Source organism: Branchiostoma belcheri, unplaced genomic scaffold (assembly GCF_001625305.1).
Source record: "Branchiostoma belcheri isolate BF01 breed outbred unplaced genomic scaffold, Haploidv18h27 scaffold34, whole genome shotgun sequence".
In the NCBI taxonomy this organism is placed as follows: Eukaryota; Metazoa; Chordata; class Leptocardii; order Amphioxiformes; family Branchiostomatidae; genus Branchiostoma; species Branchiostoma belcheri.
The window spans coordinates 2468315-2485251 of record NW_017803954.1 but is presented as its reverse complement, the minus strand read 5'-3'; the positions used below and the strand labels follow the sequence as shown (position 1 = coordinate 2485251).

The 16937-nt window shown below is 40.5% G+C and overlaps 2 protein-coding genes across 3 annotated transcripts in view; both read right to left on the bottom strand.

The window, feature by feature from the left end:
* Positions 1-12032, bottom strand: part of LOC109475633 (ankyrin repeat and BTB/POZ domain-containing protein 2-like) — a 45217-nt gene extending 33185 nt beyond the window's left edge. The window contains exons 1-2 of one of the 2 annotated variants that reach the window (XM_019776370.1): positions 11849-12032; positions 4030-4679 (exon numbers count right to left, since the gene is read on the bottom strand). In XM_019776370.1, the coding sequence (XP_019631929.1) occupies positions 4030-4422 (393 nt within the window). In that variant the 5' untranslated portion in view covers positions 4423-4679; positions 11849-12032. The remainder of the gene's footprint in view (positions 1-4029; positions 4680-11848) is intronic. The other variant, XM_019776371.1, reaches the window with a different exon arrangement.
* A 4407-nt stretch (positions 12033-16439) lies between these two features.
* Positions 16440-16937, bottom strand: part of LOC109475435 — a 2112-nt gene continuing 1614 nt past the window's right edge. The window contains exon 2 of the mRNA XM_019776036.1: positions 16440-16446. Within this exon, the coding sequence (XP_019631595.1) occupies positions 16440-16446 (7 nt within the window). The remainder of the gene's footprint in view (positions 16447-16937) is intronic.

Genomic DNA, 16937 nt, shown 5'->3' with positions numbered 1-16937 from the left:
CTGCGACACTCAACTACCCTTGCCTTTCAATTCTTCAGCTTTCTTAATTGTATCTAGCCCCTGTGCCTCTGTGTGGGAAGAAAAGCACCGCTTACCCCCATGGCCATTGTTCCCCAAGAAGTAATGAAATGTTTAGAAGCTTGTATTTTGATAGCGGACACGGGGGAGGGACAAAAAGAGCTGGCAACAAGGAGGCCACTTCTCTAATCTTAGCCCCGGATTCAATAGAACACCTGTCCTGGGATTGGTAGAAGTCACACCGGTTCTCGTGAATAACGTTTAGAAGGTCCCGCAAAGGGTGCCGGCGCTATTGAGAGCTACTGAGACATGATACTGCCTCAATTCTTGTCAAAACCATTCAACATCCTATCTACTGAGACATTCAGTCGAGGAAATCCTTTTAGCAAACTGGACACAGACAGTCTACGTAGCTTCCCTAAACGTGAAAGGCGAGGATAACTGTACAAATATCGAAGGATGTGTCGTTAAAATGGGGTCAAGCAGTGGTCAGTGCATATGTTATTGATGTAAGATACGGTTACATTTGACCAGGGCACCACTATATCTACATTATTCAGTTGTACCCAGGCTGAAGTGTTTGCTATTCAGAGTTACTCAAACATCTCGGGCGTCGGAGAATACCCGCCGTAAGACTAGAGTCCTTCCTCCAGCCCGGCTACGCTCACGCACAATGCCCTGAAATGTAACACGGGCCAAACACCTTTGATCTTGCGGGCATCGGGTACATAACGGAAAACAAATCGCACGCTCAGAAAACAACCTCGTAACAGCGTCCCTTTAAACACGCCTGCTTACTTAGCGGAGAAGCCAAGCTTGTGTTAACCACAAAGAAGCGTTCTTATCACAGTATCAAATCCATATCAAATTCCTATCGACAGACGAAGAAAAGGCTTTTCCTTTGTTTGTTGTCTGTCTCTAAAATCAAACTTTCCCTTCTTTAAACATATGAAGGTACATATCTGTCCTTCTTACCTAGACAAAAGATTCTGGTCTGATATCCATAACCAGAGAAGCTCTGAAGTATCAATTGTCATATTAATGCACATATCATGTACATCAGAAGAAAGGCATCAAAGGCACCAATTGTGCCACACCTACTCATATTTTGCCATCTAAACCTCAGAAAAAATACATAACAGGTGTCAAACTGACATAACCCAATTTTCTCCAACCTTCTCGTACTAGACAACTTTTTTAAAACAGTTTGTTTACTGAGTTACTGTTTACATACTGTAAACAGGAAAACACTGTTATGTAGCCTGTTCTTTTGTATCATCTGAAAGAGAAGCACTGTCGGCAGTTTTTGCATACAGTGTCTCCTGGTCTCACGTCGTCATAATGACATTTTCCAAACACATCAAGTTAGTTAATTGAATCTTTTCACCCTTATCTTTTTTTCAGACCATTAGTAAGCCTGTATCTTAATAAGTTTACTTTCCCCTTCACTTGTGCGTCAAATAATTGTCAATTTCCTCACCAAACACAAACAACGCAGACCCTCGAGAGTAAATAACCTCCTTGGCTAGTCTGTGATACCTCACTCCATGGTGACAAGTTTTTTGTCCGTTATCAGTCTTTAATGACATGTTAGCTTTTTCACTTGTACTCGGCTGCCAAACCTCACACTGGGAAAGGCAAATATTATTCAGCTAATGGCCTCTTTCACAAATAAACTGTCCTTGAACATGAGGATGAATTATGAGCACAGCCATGCTTGCAAACTTGCTAGGTTGCACTTGTGGGCCACACCTATAATGTACTGGTGGGAAGTACAAATACTGGAAGGAGTACAGTAGTACAAGTTCCTTGAACCCTTTGAAGAGGCGGCAAAAACTGAAATTGATACATCACAAACAGGTTCCTTAATTCATTATGTTGAAACCTGGATAGCATTGAACTTGACTTGCAGAGGGATGAGTGGGCTGAACTTGCCCTACCAGAATCACAGCGGCAAATGTCTTTAAACTATGCACATATATCCCTTACTCTAGTAACAACTGCAGCACTGTTCTACTGCTAATCACAAAGTAAACTTATTCCTTTCAAGAATCACACAAGGCCTAAATATTGTGTTTCCTGTTTCCGACCCTTGAAAAAAACGCAGACCCTAGCCTTTTTTGGGGGAGTAGACCCCTAGCTGCAAGGGACATAAATTTTTTCGAGATGATTGACCTTTTCTAGCTCCATGACCTGACACCTGAATGATGAAACGTTGTACACTGGTTTTCCAACATTGACATTGAAAATATTACAAGTTCCTTCATGCAAGTTTTACTTTGTTTAACTATATAAGTTGGATCACTAGAGATTGCCAAAGTCTATAAAAAAGATAATCCCTACCTACTGACCCTAATTTTTTCAGGACTGAAACAGGAAACACAACAATTTTTTCCTAGGCCCAAAGGATACGCACAGGTAAGCGACAAGAGCATTGAACTTCAAAACAGATTACTGGGCAGCCAATGTACTAATGTGACAAGCACAACACTTGGGACAACTGTGGCTGAGATCTGGGCAGAACAGGCTGGGCTGGGAGCCCCAAACAAAGCAGGGCAGGTCCCCCACACTGTAGGTAATCTGGTTCTTGTGTGTTGGACGCTTTTGTCAGCCAATTTTCTGGCCTAATTCTATTGAAGGGAGATTACACTAACATGGTCTCATGCCTTGGGTGGGAGACAGGCGTCTCCTGCTTTACTTACTGGAGCCAGTTGGACTGCCCTGGACATCACAATGGAATTACAGGGAGAGCTAAACAAACACTTTCTTTGCGAAACTGAATAAAACACCATCTAGGCAGTAGATCCTAACATGCGAAATTTCCAAGGCCCTTGCTCTTCTGTTACTTCGTCAATGACCTAGTCGGCATCTTTTGATGTTCAACCAAAAAGGTGAGGATTGTCTTTCTCCTTAGTTCAAACTGTTACTATTTTGTCCATGTACCCTTTTTCCGCTAGTCCTTCCAAATTCAATAGCATACAACGCACAATGCTTGTACCAAATGCAAATTTGGTGCCTGAAGGCTCAGAAACCTTCTTTTGGTAAACCCAGGCTAAACTTCAATTTCCATCTCAGGTTTCAAAGTCAATGGCAATTGTTCAAGTCATGACTGAAAAATCTAGCTTCTTAAGGTATCAATGACAGAGATGTCACCAGACACCAACCTTCACCTACGCACAAATGATTCACAGTACCACAGGAATGCTTCTGAACTGGGACAGGACAAGAACCTTTCCTTACAACATAGAACACCTGGAGCTGAACTGGAGCTACTGACAGATTACAATAAGACCATAATACATTAAACACAGTTGTCATATAACAACAAGGGCTCTGGCAATGATATCACTAGGTAAGTCAATGACAAGGACAGCACCCCCAAAAGCTGGCTCAGGCTCAGGCATTGCCAGCTGGAAGTGTTAATGTTACTTATCAACAGTTCAATCAGAAACTTTACCTCTTATATGGAACGTACAACAGTTACTATACAAAATGTATGTAAAAAGAACAGAGAAATTGGCCAACAAAAGATGATCACCTACCATTTGCATCCCGTCCACAGATGAGGTGCTCAAAGGGCTGCAGGATGCCCCACAGGTCGGGGTCGTTCGCTATCCCATACTCCAACAGCTCCACGCTCACCGACATCTCGTCATCCCGTCCCATCACGTGCATGCACACAGCTCGCAGGAAAATCTCATCCAGCAGTTTCTCCATCACTCCGACCAGATATACTGCTGCATTGTCCTGGAGGCGTGGGCTCACCCCAACGTCCATCAGCCATCGGTACATTCGCCCGACGCTGAAGATCACCCCTGCTCGCGTACGCTTGCTGACGCGAAAACCCTCCTGTCCCGTCATCACATATCTCGACACTGCCTTCTTGGCCGAGTTGATGCAACTTTCTGCAAGAGTCCGTGACAATACTAGCTTGACCGCTGTCTTCATGTCGTGCTGCGTGCACTTACAGTTACGGATGGCAAGTCTTTGTGCCTCACGGACAATCCTTACCAGTGGCCTCTGTAGCAAGTACGACAGTCGCTGTATGATGTCCCTTGAAACGCTGTCGCAAACATTTTTTCCCTGTCCATTTTCGATCACCTGGGATATCTCCTGGTCAGTCCAGGGGATGTTCTCAATTTCAACCAGTCTTGTATAACGATCTGTACACTCGTAATCATCTGGGACCGAACTCTTCACACTACAGAAACTTTCGCTGTAGCCTGCTCCATTCGTGAGGGTTCCATTCATGTGGGACGACATGTGACTGGTTGGCGATTTGCTTCCAGTTCCATACCCGATACTGCCGTTCAGACTCTCCATGGTGGAGTAATTACTAGCAGAGTCCAGACTCAGTTTTTCCAGCGAACGCAGGTGCTGGTTGATGTTTTTCATCCCAGCCATAATGAAATCTCCTAGCCTCTCAAAGCAGACCACAAAATCACCAATCTCCAATCACTACTTACTTCAAGCACATTGTCCGGTAAGGTCAACACACCTCCAACCAACGGTCCTCTCTCGCTGCGGCTTTTTTCAACCCTCTTGACTTTGATAGGTGACCCTATACAAACAGTATCCACTGTGGACCTTGCAGCTCTCCTTGCCCTCCAGGCTAAGTAGTGGCGCCCGTTGCCTCTGTGACCAGAAACTTGATCTAGTCCCTACAAAAGAAGAGAGTAATGCAGTTGTTACTTGTAACTTCTGTGACCGTAAACACCAAACTGTATAGGAAAATGGGAAAATGACACTACAACAGAGGAATCTGCCGAAAGACATATCTTAATGTACACTCAAGGTTCAATTAATTGCTAGTATACCTCCACAAGTGTTTCTAGTGGGCTCTCAAAATTGCTTACAATTGACACACTAAGCCCCAATTACCAAAGTACAAACTGCTGTTTAAATATGGCCAGAAGGTCAAAGTCTGTTGGCCTTGTTAGAGACTGGTGTTGTCAACAACTGACATGTTTATAACCTTTGCTTGTAGGTACTTCATCAAGATAAACAGACAGACAGATGCCAACAATGTGAAAAATAAGCAAAATAGCTCAATGGTTAGTAAGTTTATCTATTTACAGACTTAATACATATGTGTGCTAAAAGAATGTGGGCAATAGGTGTACCTTGACTGCAAAAATATCCACTTCAGGCAAAATTAAAAACTGTTTAACAGCATGGCAACTACTTGAGATGTCACAACATAAAGTGCTAAACTTCTGTTACTAATTATCCCACTCCTGGTACTGTTTTGCTTGAATGTCAACAATAAAAAGTAGTTACCTTACAACTTGATTGAAGTGCCGTATAAATGGTTTTCAAGTTGTACATAAAACTTAGCTTAATGTTAGTATTTATGGGAGAAAATTAACAGTTACAGAGCCAAGTACTGCCACTTTGTAAGATTACATATCAACAACAGCTCATCAGGTTTTAAGACACATTTTTATAGCTTTTAGATTAGTTATAAACTCCTTTTTAAGTCTTTAAAGTACATGTTGATATGAACAAGCATCTTTAACTTAAGTGTTGTTATTGCTGAACTTTTTGTTTCTAGTTCTACCTTTAATACAAGCTTTTCTTCTCAAGTTAACTCTTTTGTACACAAGTACATGTAAGTTCCAGGGATAATAAAACTATTGTATAACGACAACAACTGAGAAAATTACATACAAAGTAAAAGGACATACATGTACAGTACTAGTATTTACTGAACTTCTACATGTGGAGAAAGGCTAAGCCTCAAAACACAATTCCTTGCTTTGTGAGAAAACTTCCACACAAGTAAAGAAACAAACTATCCAACTATGTTGTTTGAGACAGCAGTGGTAGTTTGGTTGTTGTTATGATTGTAACTGTATGACTGGAGGGGTATTATCAGTGGGCCTTAATGGGTCAGTACCCTTGAATATTACCATCCACACAAAGGGTGATGTGTAGAAAATCTCATCGGATTGAGCCAAACAACTGGAACAACAGGCTGCAACTCTGAGCTGACTTTGGACAAGGCTATTTTCTGGGAAAGAGCTGTAAGACTATTTCAAGGATTTTGCTCTTAATCTACAGTTTTTGTATTCTCCAGAACTTTTCCAATTTAAGTGGGATTTTATAAGAAAATTTTCACTTCTAAATGACCTAATACAGTCAATCTCAAATATTTGATACTGAAAGTATTCATCTACATTTTGTACCCCCCAATGCCTTTTCTAAGAAAACCCATTTCTAAACGATCTAATACAATGTACAGTCTAACTTATATACATGTATTTGATTATGAAAAATCTTCATGTAACTTATAATTACATGGACACTAACATTAGCTATATGTTAGAACATGAATGACCATTCATATACTGTATATAAAATTAAAGGCCTATCTGTCCAATGATTTAACTGCTTGAACATCTTCAAATTAGATTAAAACTTACAGACTACATAATAGAGAAGAGCTATAAGCCAACCTACCTATCCCTTCCAAGTCCCAAGTTCTAACTGATCAGAGAAAGTCTACATCTGCTCATGACCTAATTGGTCAGGGAAAAAACTTTCTCATGGGAACTCCATACCACATGACATGTCATTTGTTTTCGCGGCCAGGCTGTGCCTTTCTCTTCCATGGGAAGATGTTGTGACACTTCTCCACAAACGAGTGCCTCTGTGTACTCTTCTCATCCTACTGAATGTCTTACAAGTTTGTACAGGAGAAACTGTCACAACCAGTTGTGTCCATTGCTATTTGCACAAGTTGTACGTACTTCTGTTTTCTGAGCAGACTTTCTCAGAGTCTGTGTAAAGAAGCCCTTGTGTCAGTTGTGACATTTTCCTGTTAGACAGGCTTTTTGTTTACAGTTCTCATCCTACTTGAAATGCTGCAAATTTTTCTTAAAGGGGCTTACAAACCTAAAGGCTGGTATTTGTACAATATACATTGTAAGAAGAAAATACCTCCTCAAGTTACATACCGGTAACACAAACTGATATAATTTTGAAAACCTTATAAATTACTCAATACTCCATATATTTCAGAGCAATCCTTCATCATCTCAGACTTGCAAGGAAGTTTCATACTCTTCTGGAAATAAAGTTTTCTTAAGTTATCTGTGACCCTTCAGTAGTTTTACTACCTTTCACATGTGCTCTTTTTTTTGCAACATCTGTCAGCTGTAAACCTGTAAGTAGTGTAACTTTCTCACAGAGGTTCTTGTCAGCCACAAAAACCTCTTTCTGGAAGCACCCTTGCCTTACAAGGAGTGTTACAGTATCACTCCAACTCAGACCTTTCCTAACATGGTTACAGTGTAGGAACACAGGGATACTGTCTCTCAATCCCCTCACAGTTCATAGCCAAGACCACTTGTGTGCCTTTCCCAAGCTCCTAACACTTGGCACTGTGCCAGCAGAGACACAAAAGCCTTCCCAACTCCTGCTCACAAGGTAAACTTTACCCAAGCTGCTACCCTCCAGATCAGGTTCCTTCTACAAACAGGATCAGAACCCAGCCCTCTGGACAGGCCTGCACTTGACTTTACTCATACTGAAGCATTCCTTCCTAAGAAGCTGTTTCCTGACTGAGGAGTAGCAACAAACCAATTATAGAATGTACCTATGAATACTGATACTACACAAGAGGTTGCAGTAGTCTGTAGACAGTCCAGTCTTTTTTTTCAAAATCTTTCAGCAGCTCTCAAATACAGAAGTCTTTTTTTTACATTGCTAACCCACGACAGCTACTATATTGTACCATGATTGAGTAGATTTAAAAGGGAGCAACAAGTTTTGAGACTGAAAAAACCTTTCTTACCAATTTTACTGTAATTCTGTTGGCTAAAAAGTTGTAAAGGCATTGACAACATTGACTAATCTGCACAGCTCTATGTACATGTACCTGTACCTGTATTGATTCTTGTAATCCAATTGAGGCTTTAGACCAATGCCTAATGTCTTCTCTGTGCCAGAATCAATGCCTGGCATTGTTGAAGGCAGCAACTGCAGACTTCCTTTTGTTCAACTTGTGGTTCTTTCGTTATGTTGAAAAAATCTCAGTCACCCACAGTCCCTTGTTTAAATAATTTTTTGTGTGTGGAAAATCACTATGGGTACACCAAGGAGGTTGCTTGTAAATTTAGTAAATCACTTTTTCAACCTCCTTAGGTATACTTACCCTATACCACCTTTTGGCTATTACTAGTACCTTTTGGCAGTAACATTTTAAGAAATTTATCTATCTTACGTGTGCTGATAACTGAATAATTCTACAATGGATCAAAACCTAACAATGCCCTTATCTCACCTCAGACATATCACCTTCTTCACAGGGTTGTTTCAATTCCTATATCTCTTGCTATCAAAATTGGGGCATAACTCAGGCCCCTAGCCCTATCTTCTACACTGGACAATTACACTGATAACATGGGGTGCTGGTATGTCTGGTCCTCTCAAATGATGTGGCATGTCTTAACAATTAAGATAAGCAAGGTTGAAAAGTGTCAGAAATATGTAAGTCCAAGTCTAAATCACCGCTTTTGTTCCCTCGAAAGTTAGGACAGTCTTTTGAACTGAAGCCATTTTGAGTAGCCTGAGATACTTCGTGTCCAGTGTGCTATGTGTTTGGTACCCAGGCTAATTTTGAGGAGATACACTATTTGCACATTTAACAAACAATTTCCCCAAGTATATCTTCAAGCTTTGTATCTGTATCTATAGACTTGAATGCACGCTGTGCCACAGCAGCTTACCGACCGACCTGTTACACCTAACCTTTGCACATCTACCTGCGTTGTCTGGAGAGCATCTAACAAAGATCACAAAACGATAACCAATGTTGACAGATGACATTTGACATTCCAAACATTTCAAGGGAATGTATGTATTTGTTTTGACCATACTGGTGTGATAAAGTCCAGGAAACAACTTACTCATTGCCTCCATTATCATGCAAAAACCACAAGTTTTCTAAACAAAGCACAAATGCAAATAAGAACCCACAATAGTTGCCAGAGGGGTGGAAAATTTGAATAGCAACACACCCTCATTACTGCTGATAGACCTTTCTGACACCAATTGGTGTCAAGTAAATGATCGCTACAATGCCTAGGGGGAAGGGGAGTACATTATATAGTTTAGATAGTGCTAGCCATGTAACTCATATTATAAAGCTTACCAATACAATGCCAGTTCAAAAAATTATGTCCGAAATACAATAAAACATCATTGATTTTCTAAGTTTTAATGTTTCAAATTCTATCCCTATCTACTAGCTATAATGGCTTGTCATATTATGATAAATAAAACTTGTTTGAAGTGTTCTATTTTTTTTTCAATTCCACACCTATGCACACACATCTACCACACACATTCGTTCTGAGCTATTTTTCTGAAACAACGAGTTACAGAGCACTTCTGATCCCATATTCTTGATGCTCCTCAGGGACAGCCCATTAATGGTGTTTGGGTGATTATGGAGAGACAGGATTAAAGAAGATTATACATTTCACCAAGCCCTCCCCCCTGAAATAAACATAGTTCCATATCCAGAAAATACAAAATTTGTTTCCTCGAAACAACACTGATTTAACTATGACACAACATTAATTTTCATATCATATTATCACATACAACTGCACAACTGTACATCTCCAGATAGAATCTTTCAGCTCCTCCACAGAGGACACACTAAACATCTCCAGTTACATCCTGACAAGGATGTTGTCTGTTGTCTGATGGCTTCCAGACCTGAAACCTGTACCACTGTACTGTAGAGGATACTGTAAATCACTTTATGTTTGCAGTAACAAAAGTTCGTGGTCTGAGATAAATGGACATGTTCACAGAAGTTATATGTGTTTGCAGTGGCAGCAGGTACAGAAAAAGGAAAGCCGGTGGAATTATTTCAACACGGTAATGACAAGTCTGGGGTACAGAGGTAGCTGCGAATACAAAAGTACTGCAAAAAAGTCATGATTTACAGTACGTGAGCCCTACCAAGGTCTCCACATAGGCTGGACTTCCATCAGCAGGTAGGGTCCCTACAGACAACTTTGGGCAGGGGTGGTAATGTACAATAGCCTGGCAACCAGGAATAACGAGCATCCATTACATGTACCAGTTTGAACTAAGTAGATGCATATATTGTGTTCTACCTTCCTACAGGCAGAGCAGTACTTACAATAACAGCATCTCCAAAAACCGCAAAACAATATTAAAAAGAATTGCACTTTGATAAATCAGGCACACATGTGTTAAATCAGTGCTGAATTTTTTCAGTGATTTTATGGACTAGGATCATTGATTTTATTGGAAAGTACCTCCAGGAAACTGTTTCTGTACATCCAAATAAATGCATTTCAGATAGAGTTACTCAAGGGTCTTGTAGGGAACATGGGAAAATACTAGTACCTAGGCTGACAGTCTATTAAGAATGTTGAATTTACTCATACATTCTTCTCTATGCTTCTAGACCAGTATTGACGAAAATTGAAGGTAAAGAAGTCAAGTTTTCCCTGTTGGCATGTGGAATGTGATGAAAATTGCCAAAACCCCTTTTATATCCTCCATAACATCTGGATTGGTGAACATGTATCCTAGGGGATGTGCCCTTGGAACCTGTTGGGGCAAGTCTGATTGAGGGAAAATGCCTGGAAATTTAGAAAACCTCTGTCCATGTCATGTCAGCAGAAAAACAGACCTCAGCGCAGAGGTGAAGCATTGATTATTTTTTCAGCTGGGTATCTACTGTAACAAATGTGTAACTTTTGAAATTAGACCTTGACACAAACAAACTGATAAAGGATAAGAAAACACTTTTGCTTGGTCTGTAAAATCATACTTTGTTGATAGATATACCATTTTACTGACGTGATTAATTTGCAGTAGAAGGCAGCAGTCCAGAATTAATGCCTGAGATAAATTTGCCACGCATGACTTCACCAGCAGAGTAGGAAATGCCAGCCATCTTTGACATGTATCAGGTCCCAAGCACCTCATCGGAAAGCCATGTCAATCTGATGAGAAAAAGGTATATTCCTATGGCAAAGGTCTCGTCTCGACTGTGAACACCACACTATCAGCTTGAAAGCGGCATCAGTTTACCGTGAAAATATACCCTACATAAAAGACTGGACAATAAATATAGCCGACCCAGTCTGACGCTACTGATACACACTTATCTTCTCCGCCCGATAGCGACATTAACATGATCCTATAGATAAGAAATCACCGTGCTTGTCACACGTAGTAACAAGATCTAACAAAGACATGTGAAAACCCCACAACTCACGCCCCTAAATCCCACCATAACTTTTGTGGCTGTGTACTGGTGTGTATTGACAAATTATATGGCAAAGCTGTTTCTTGTTAGACGCTAAAACATAAACCACAAACAAAACAACAACGCTAACACTGTTTGTTACCAATTATTTTTCCCCCCAGTAGCCACAGAAAATCTTTGGAGAGGCTAGGAGCAACCGGAAAATCTAGGGAAGGATTTATATATTGTCCGAAGTTTCTGATCATCTAAAAATTACCCTGATTAGCGTTTCAAAGCAAAGAAGACAGCGGAATTCCTCAACGAGAGCTACTTAATTACCACAACAAAAATGGTGAGAACAAAATCCACTAGGTTATTTCCAGAGATAGTTTAGGTGATTGTGTCTGGATTTCGATCTGTAATTTTGGGCTTTCTAGTTGAATAGTCCTACTGACTCCTACATGCTATACTGGTTAGATCAGCTGTAACTTCGCACTGGAGTGGAGGCCAGTTGTGGTACCGGTTTCGCCCACGAGAGGCTTGTCTCTAAACTATGATCTACCCATCCACATAACAACACGTACTCACCAAACAACAGGGCGATGCTCCCAAAGAATTCCCTGAAAGACCCAAGTGTGCAGGAAATGTTTAACCGTGCGGGAAGAAGGTGTGGATGTTGGCGATCACGCCTGCGGTACACGAGGGAAGGTTCAGCCGGGCGAGTTTGACTACTCCGCGCCGCGACTTTCAGCCGCAGTGCCGGTAGAGTAAACACGGCAGGGACACCCGTGGTAGGCTGGGGAGACCAAACATGGTACAGTCCAATGGGGGTGGATGTAACGTAGTATATGTATGTTTTGTGTCAGAAATCCTTCACATTAGCCTGTCTTTTATATACAAATAAATATATTGTATCACATGTTTGCTTTTCATCTTTACTAGGTGGCACTTATTTCGTACTGTTACATTTCATAAATCTATCAAAAACAGTAGACACCCAAACAAAATAGAATACTCCGCAGTGAGGTAATTTGATGCAAATCAGGGGTCTCTTTTGTTATTGTTTACTACGACGCCCCAGAAGCTGAATAAGTATGGCCAAGGAGGTTAAATACAAGGCATTGCGCTGCTCTTCATCATCAAAGATTATTGAGCCGATGTCATCAAACCAGGCAGCCAAATAACTTTTCTTGTGTAACGTTAACATTGTGCGTTTTTCTATGCAATCATTCACCTTTAGCCATTTTAGGCTTTACCCATTGATCATGATGAGGAGACATTCATTTTGATGTGTCCTGGGACTGGTTACTGGTAGTAGTACATAGAATTCAACCTCCTTAGATCTATTGGTCATGTACCAAATGTTAGAAAATAAAGTTTAAAAAATGATGAGTGTTTCAAAGCATTGCTTGCAGATATGCAAGATATGCAAGATCAGAAAAAGGCACTGGTGCAAAATTTTGAAACACCACAGCATTATCTATACATTAGAGTTATCTCACCTGCATTTGTGGTCTATAACATGCATAAGTTAAACATTTCTTTGTCATGTTTGTGTCCCCAAAGCTGAAATCTAGATGGAACAAAACTCATTGAATGACATCTGACACTAAATTTGGTTGGGTGGACAAAATATTGTGTTCCTTGCACTAATCTTTCAGCTGCCTCACTAATACAAAATGTAACAAAACATCCTCAAATGACATTCTTCTATGGCAGTTCACTTTTCAGGAATTTCGTGTATGCTGGTTTCAGGATCCGTTAGGTTTTGCGGATATGCAAGATTTTCAAGGCGTCTGCTTCAGAATAAACTTCAACCTTCCTGTTGATGTCTGGAGCTGATATAAGTTTTGCCAATCAAAATTCCAAGTCTTCAAGGCTCCTGGGTTTTCCTTGATGTAAAACAGTTGGTACAATGGTTGCTATGTGTTTTATTGCTCTTATGCTAAAGGCTATACTAGCAGATGCTACAGATCTCCAAAATACCTATGAGTATGAGGTGGATTCGTTTTCAACATGGTATTTTTTAACACTGAGTGCATCTTATAGCAATATCTATGATATTGTCTTCGCAACTTGTATTATCAGTGTCAAAAGTTTTTGCGCTACACACTGTATTTCTAATGCACTATCTCCAGGTGCAGACTGCTTCTAAAGCACCCATAAAAAACTTTCTACTGATTTCAACAGCTGATACAAAACCCACTAAGGTAGCGGTGGTTCAAATTTCTGAACTTTTCCAAGATCTAAACACGACTTTCAACTTTGATATTATCCAGGAGTAGACTGCTGCCGACCCCTGTGGCAGGGACAACAGCAGCAGCAGTATAATCTAATCCTGAATAGTGAGTGAGTGAGGCTGTGGACTATCAAACTTGAGAACCACACCTGCAGCAATGCCTGGTCATTAGCAATGGTGCAGGCAACATGTCACTGATTTGAACCACAGCAGATGTGTACATGTTGCTAATTTCCTGCCACGACTCTCAAAATGAAGTTAACCGATACATCAGTTTTGAGAATCTCTCTACTACTGAGAATCAAGATTTAGAATTGGCAAACCTGTTTCATTTCATTGACCTTCTGTGACTGATGTTTCTGACATTGTTGTAAGAAGTGCTCTGATGAAGCTAAACCACAAATGCCAGAGTAAAAGATCACTAAGAAGAAGCCAGAAAGGATATTTAGAGTGCAGTAATATTGTCATTGAACAAAGGGGAATTCTCTCTGTATCTTGATTTTCATTTAATTGCTGAATAGACAAGACTGTCCCTCCACTTTCACATCCCCAAAAATACAAGACAAATGAGGAGACAATGTTGATCCCCTCTGCAAAGAAGAAGAGCTTCATCAAAGGATGCCAGGTTGTATGGCATCTGATCCATGTGTTTGCTCAGGAGTATCATTTGTCTCAATGGGTGCCGGCTGGGGGAAATCCCTGGAACATCCGGGAGTGCGCAGGTATGATACCTGGCCAGGTGTGCAGCAAGTCAGCTGGAACAGGTGTATGTGTAAGGGTGCCAAGGTCAAGGACGACGATGGTAGCTAAGCCTCGATGGGTGCCCTTACAAAGTTCGTAAGATAAGCCGCCGATGTTGTAGATGTACGACCCGAAAGAAAGACACAGGAGCCGACAGCTACGTAGAAAGTGGTCTGTATTCTCTTCTCTCTCAAACGGGAACTCTTATAACTACATGAGTGCAGGGGCTTTTATATTCTTCACCGCCTACACACAGGTTTCTTGGAAAAAGTTACATTCTTTGTATCACAATCATCCTGAGTCACATCCTTTCCCTTTCTTAAGATCTTACTGACCAGTCCCTGGACATGCCCAAATAAGGCTAGGGCCAGGCGATCTGGACGTGTGCTGCCCTAGACCCCTGGGAAGATAGTCATTAGGAAGTGTCATTCAAAGGTCGCCCACTCCTTCCCAGTATAGGGCTGCTGATACAGGGAATGTCTCAGGATGTCCCAGGAAATACACTGCAACTCTTACAATCAATAATAAAATATATCCTACAAGGTTAGAGCACCCTATTACATATGAACATTCAGGGATGAGCAGGTATGGGAAGCCAGGTACAACAGGTAAAATCTCAGGGGTCACTTTTGTGTTTTACGGTTGTGTGTGGAATTTCAGTTGATTGAAACTGGCAAAGTTGTCACATGATTGGCTGAGTTTCTGGTGGACTTTTCTGTGAGTTTCTGGAGGACTTTACTTTTTAACCTTAACTCTTACATCATAACGTTATGGTTAAAAAAAATCAGGAGTTACAGTTAAGTCTCCATGGATAAATGATAACCAATAAAGCCCTGCAACAGGTGGCTGAGCACAGGTATGACCATGTGTAAGTGATACCAGCCTGGATAATCCCTGGGTAAACCAAACACACAGAGATAATCCTGTTGACTTCAAACATCTCCAGCCTGTCTGCATGTACAGACTATTGGGTCAGGACTGTAGGATGGGAAAGGAATGCTGCCGTCTTAAAACAGGATTCTGAACACTTATCCTCTTAAACTTCCTCTCTAAGTTAGTCTAACTGTTAGACTATGTATGCAAACTTTTTCATCACTCCCAAAGGCTCACCATGGAACCATGTATACGTACGTCAAATAGAGGATACTTTTGACTATTGATATAATCTTTGTATCAACTTGAGAAGATTTTACATAACTTTTTAACATTACAGTATTGCTCACATTTGTTATGGATGGAAGAAGCTTGGATAGCACAATAGACTATCAAACTAATCTCACCTGCAAATCTTCACCTACTCAGGTGCAAAACCAGGAGACTAGAAAGTAAGTAGAAAGGATTACTTTTTCTATACACACCGAATAAAGTTTGTTCCATGTGAACATGTGGACCCTTCCGTACAGTCTGGTGCATCCAATTAGCCCGTGCTGAATATAGGTCTCTTGGATCCCCTTCTCAAACACACAAATCCCTGCAGATTTCAGTACGCCTGGGAAAGCTGCAGAGGTTTGCACTGTGTAGCCGTGAATGGAGGAGATGGATTTTCCCTGCAGCAGAATTGGGCTAAGTGGATTGGGAGAAGTGGACGCGCATGGCTTTAATATTTCATGTTCACCATTGAAAGTGGGGAATCAGCACTACATGGTTTACAGAGCTGGCCCTTGGCAGAGATATATATGTATAATGATGAACAGATGAGTACTTTGTTTAGCATTCATCAATAGTTAGACAAATGTTCAATCATTTTTATCAAAAAGATTCTATTTTGAAAACTTCATTTTGTACCAATATTATGGCAACCTAATTCATGATTTAATTAATGACAAGATACAAGTAAAAGTTCTTATCTTGTGTGAAACAAAGTTCATCAACAGAAGAAATACTTCCCCTCAAAAAATCAGCAAAAGTACTTACTTTATCTTGTCGCTTTTCCTTCCCTTTCAAACATATGTTTTATCAAAGAGGTTAGGAAAGTTTCTAACCTAGTTGTTTTTTTCTGCCTTTTGCATGACACAGTCCATCAAGGTGTCAATGTCTTTATTGATGATGTAGTGACCTTGTTGTTAAAAGAATTGACCTTGTTGTTAAATCAGGGGAACGTGGTTGTAAAGTAGTGACCTTGATGGTGATAAAGACCTACATTGTACAGCATCGTTGCTGCTCATATCCTATGCTTGTCCCAAATCCCATTGTTAAACTTCATTTCCTGAACAGGACACACCATGACAGGTTCTTTTGTGTTGGCACTCCAGGTGTGAACTGTTCACGACAGTTTGGACACGTCGTGTCTCTGTTACAGACTCTCAAGGTGAACTTCTAAAACACTTACACAACCTGAACACTGCTTTCCCATTAGACCAGCTCCATTATTCATGACAGGTGGGCCATTAATAACCTTGCTGAATGATTGACAGGTTGAAGTTTCTGATATCATAATCTGCTGTAGGTTTTATAGAGATTTGACAGCCTTTTAGATAAAGATGTTAATGTTTGTATTAGATTGATGCAACTATTTTTCAATATTTAAAAAAAGTCCTGAAGAATATGGAGTTTCTGAAAATCACAGTCTGTATTATGAGCAATGCTAGTAAAAGGATGAACTTTTAATTCTCAAGGGTGAAGCTGCAATATTTATAACCATGCATCCAGTTCAGCATGTTTCTGATGAACAGTCTTGTACATCTATCAATTTTTCAG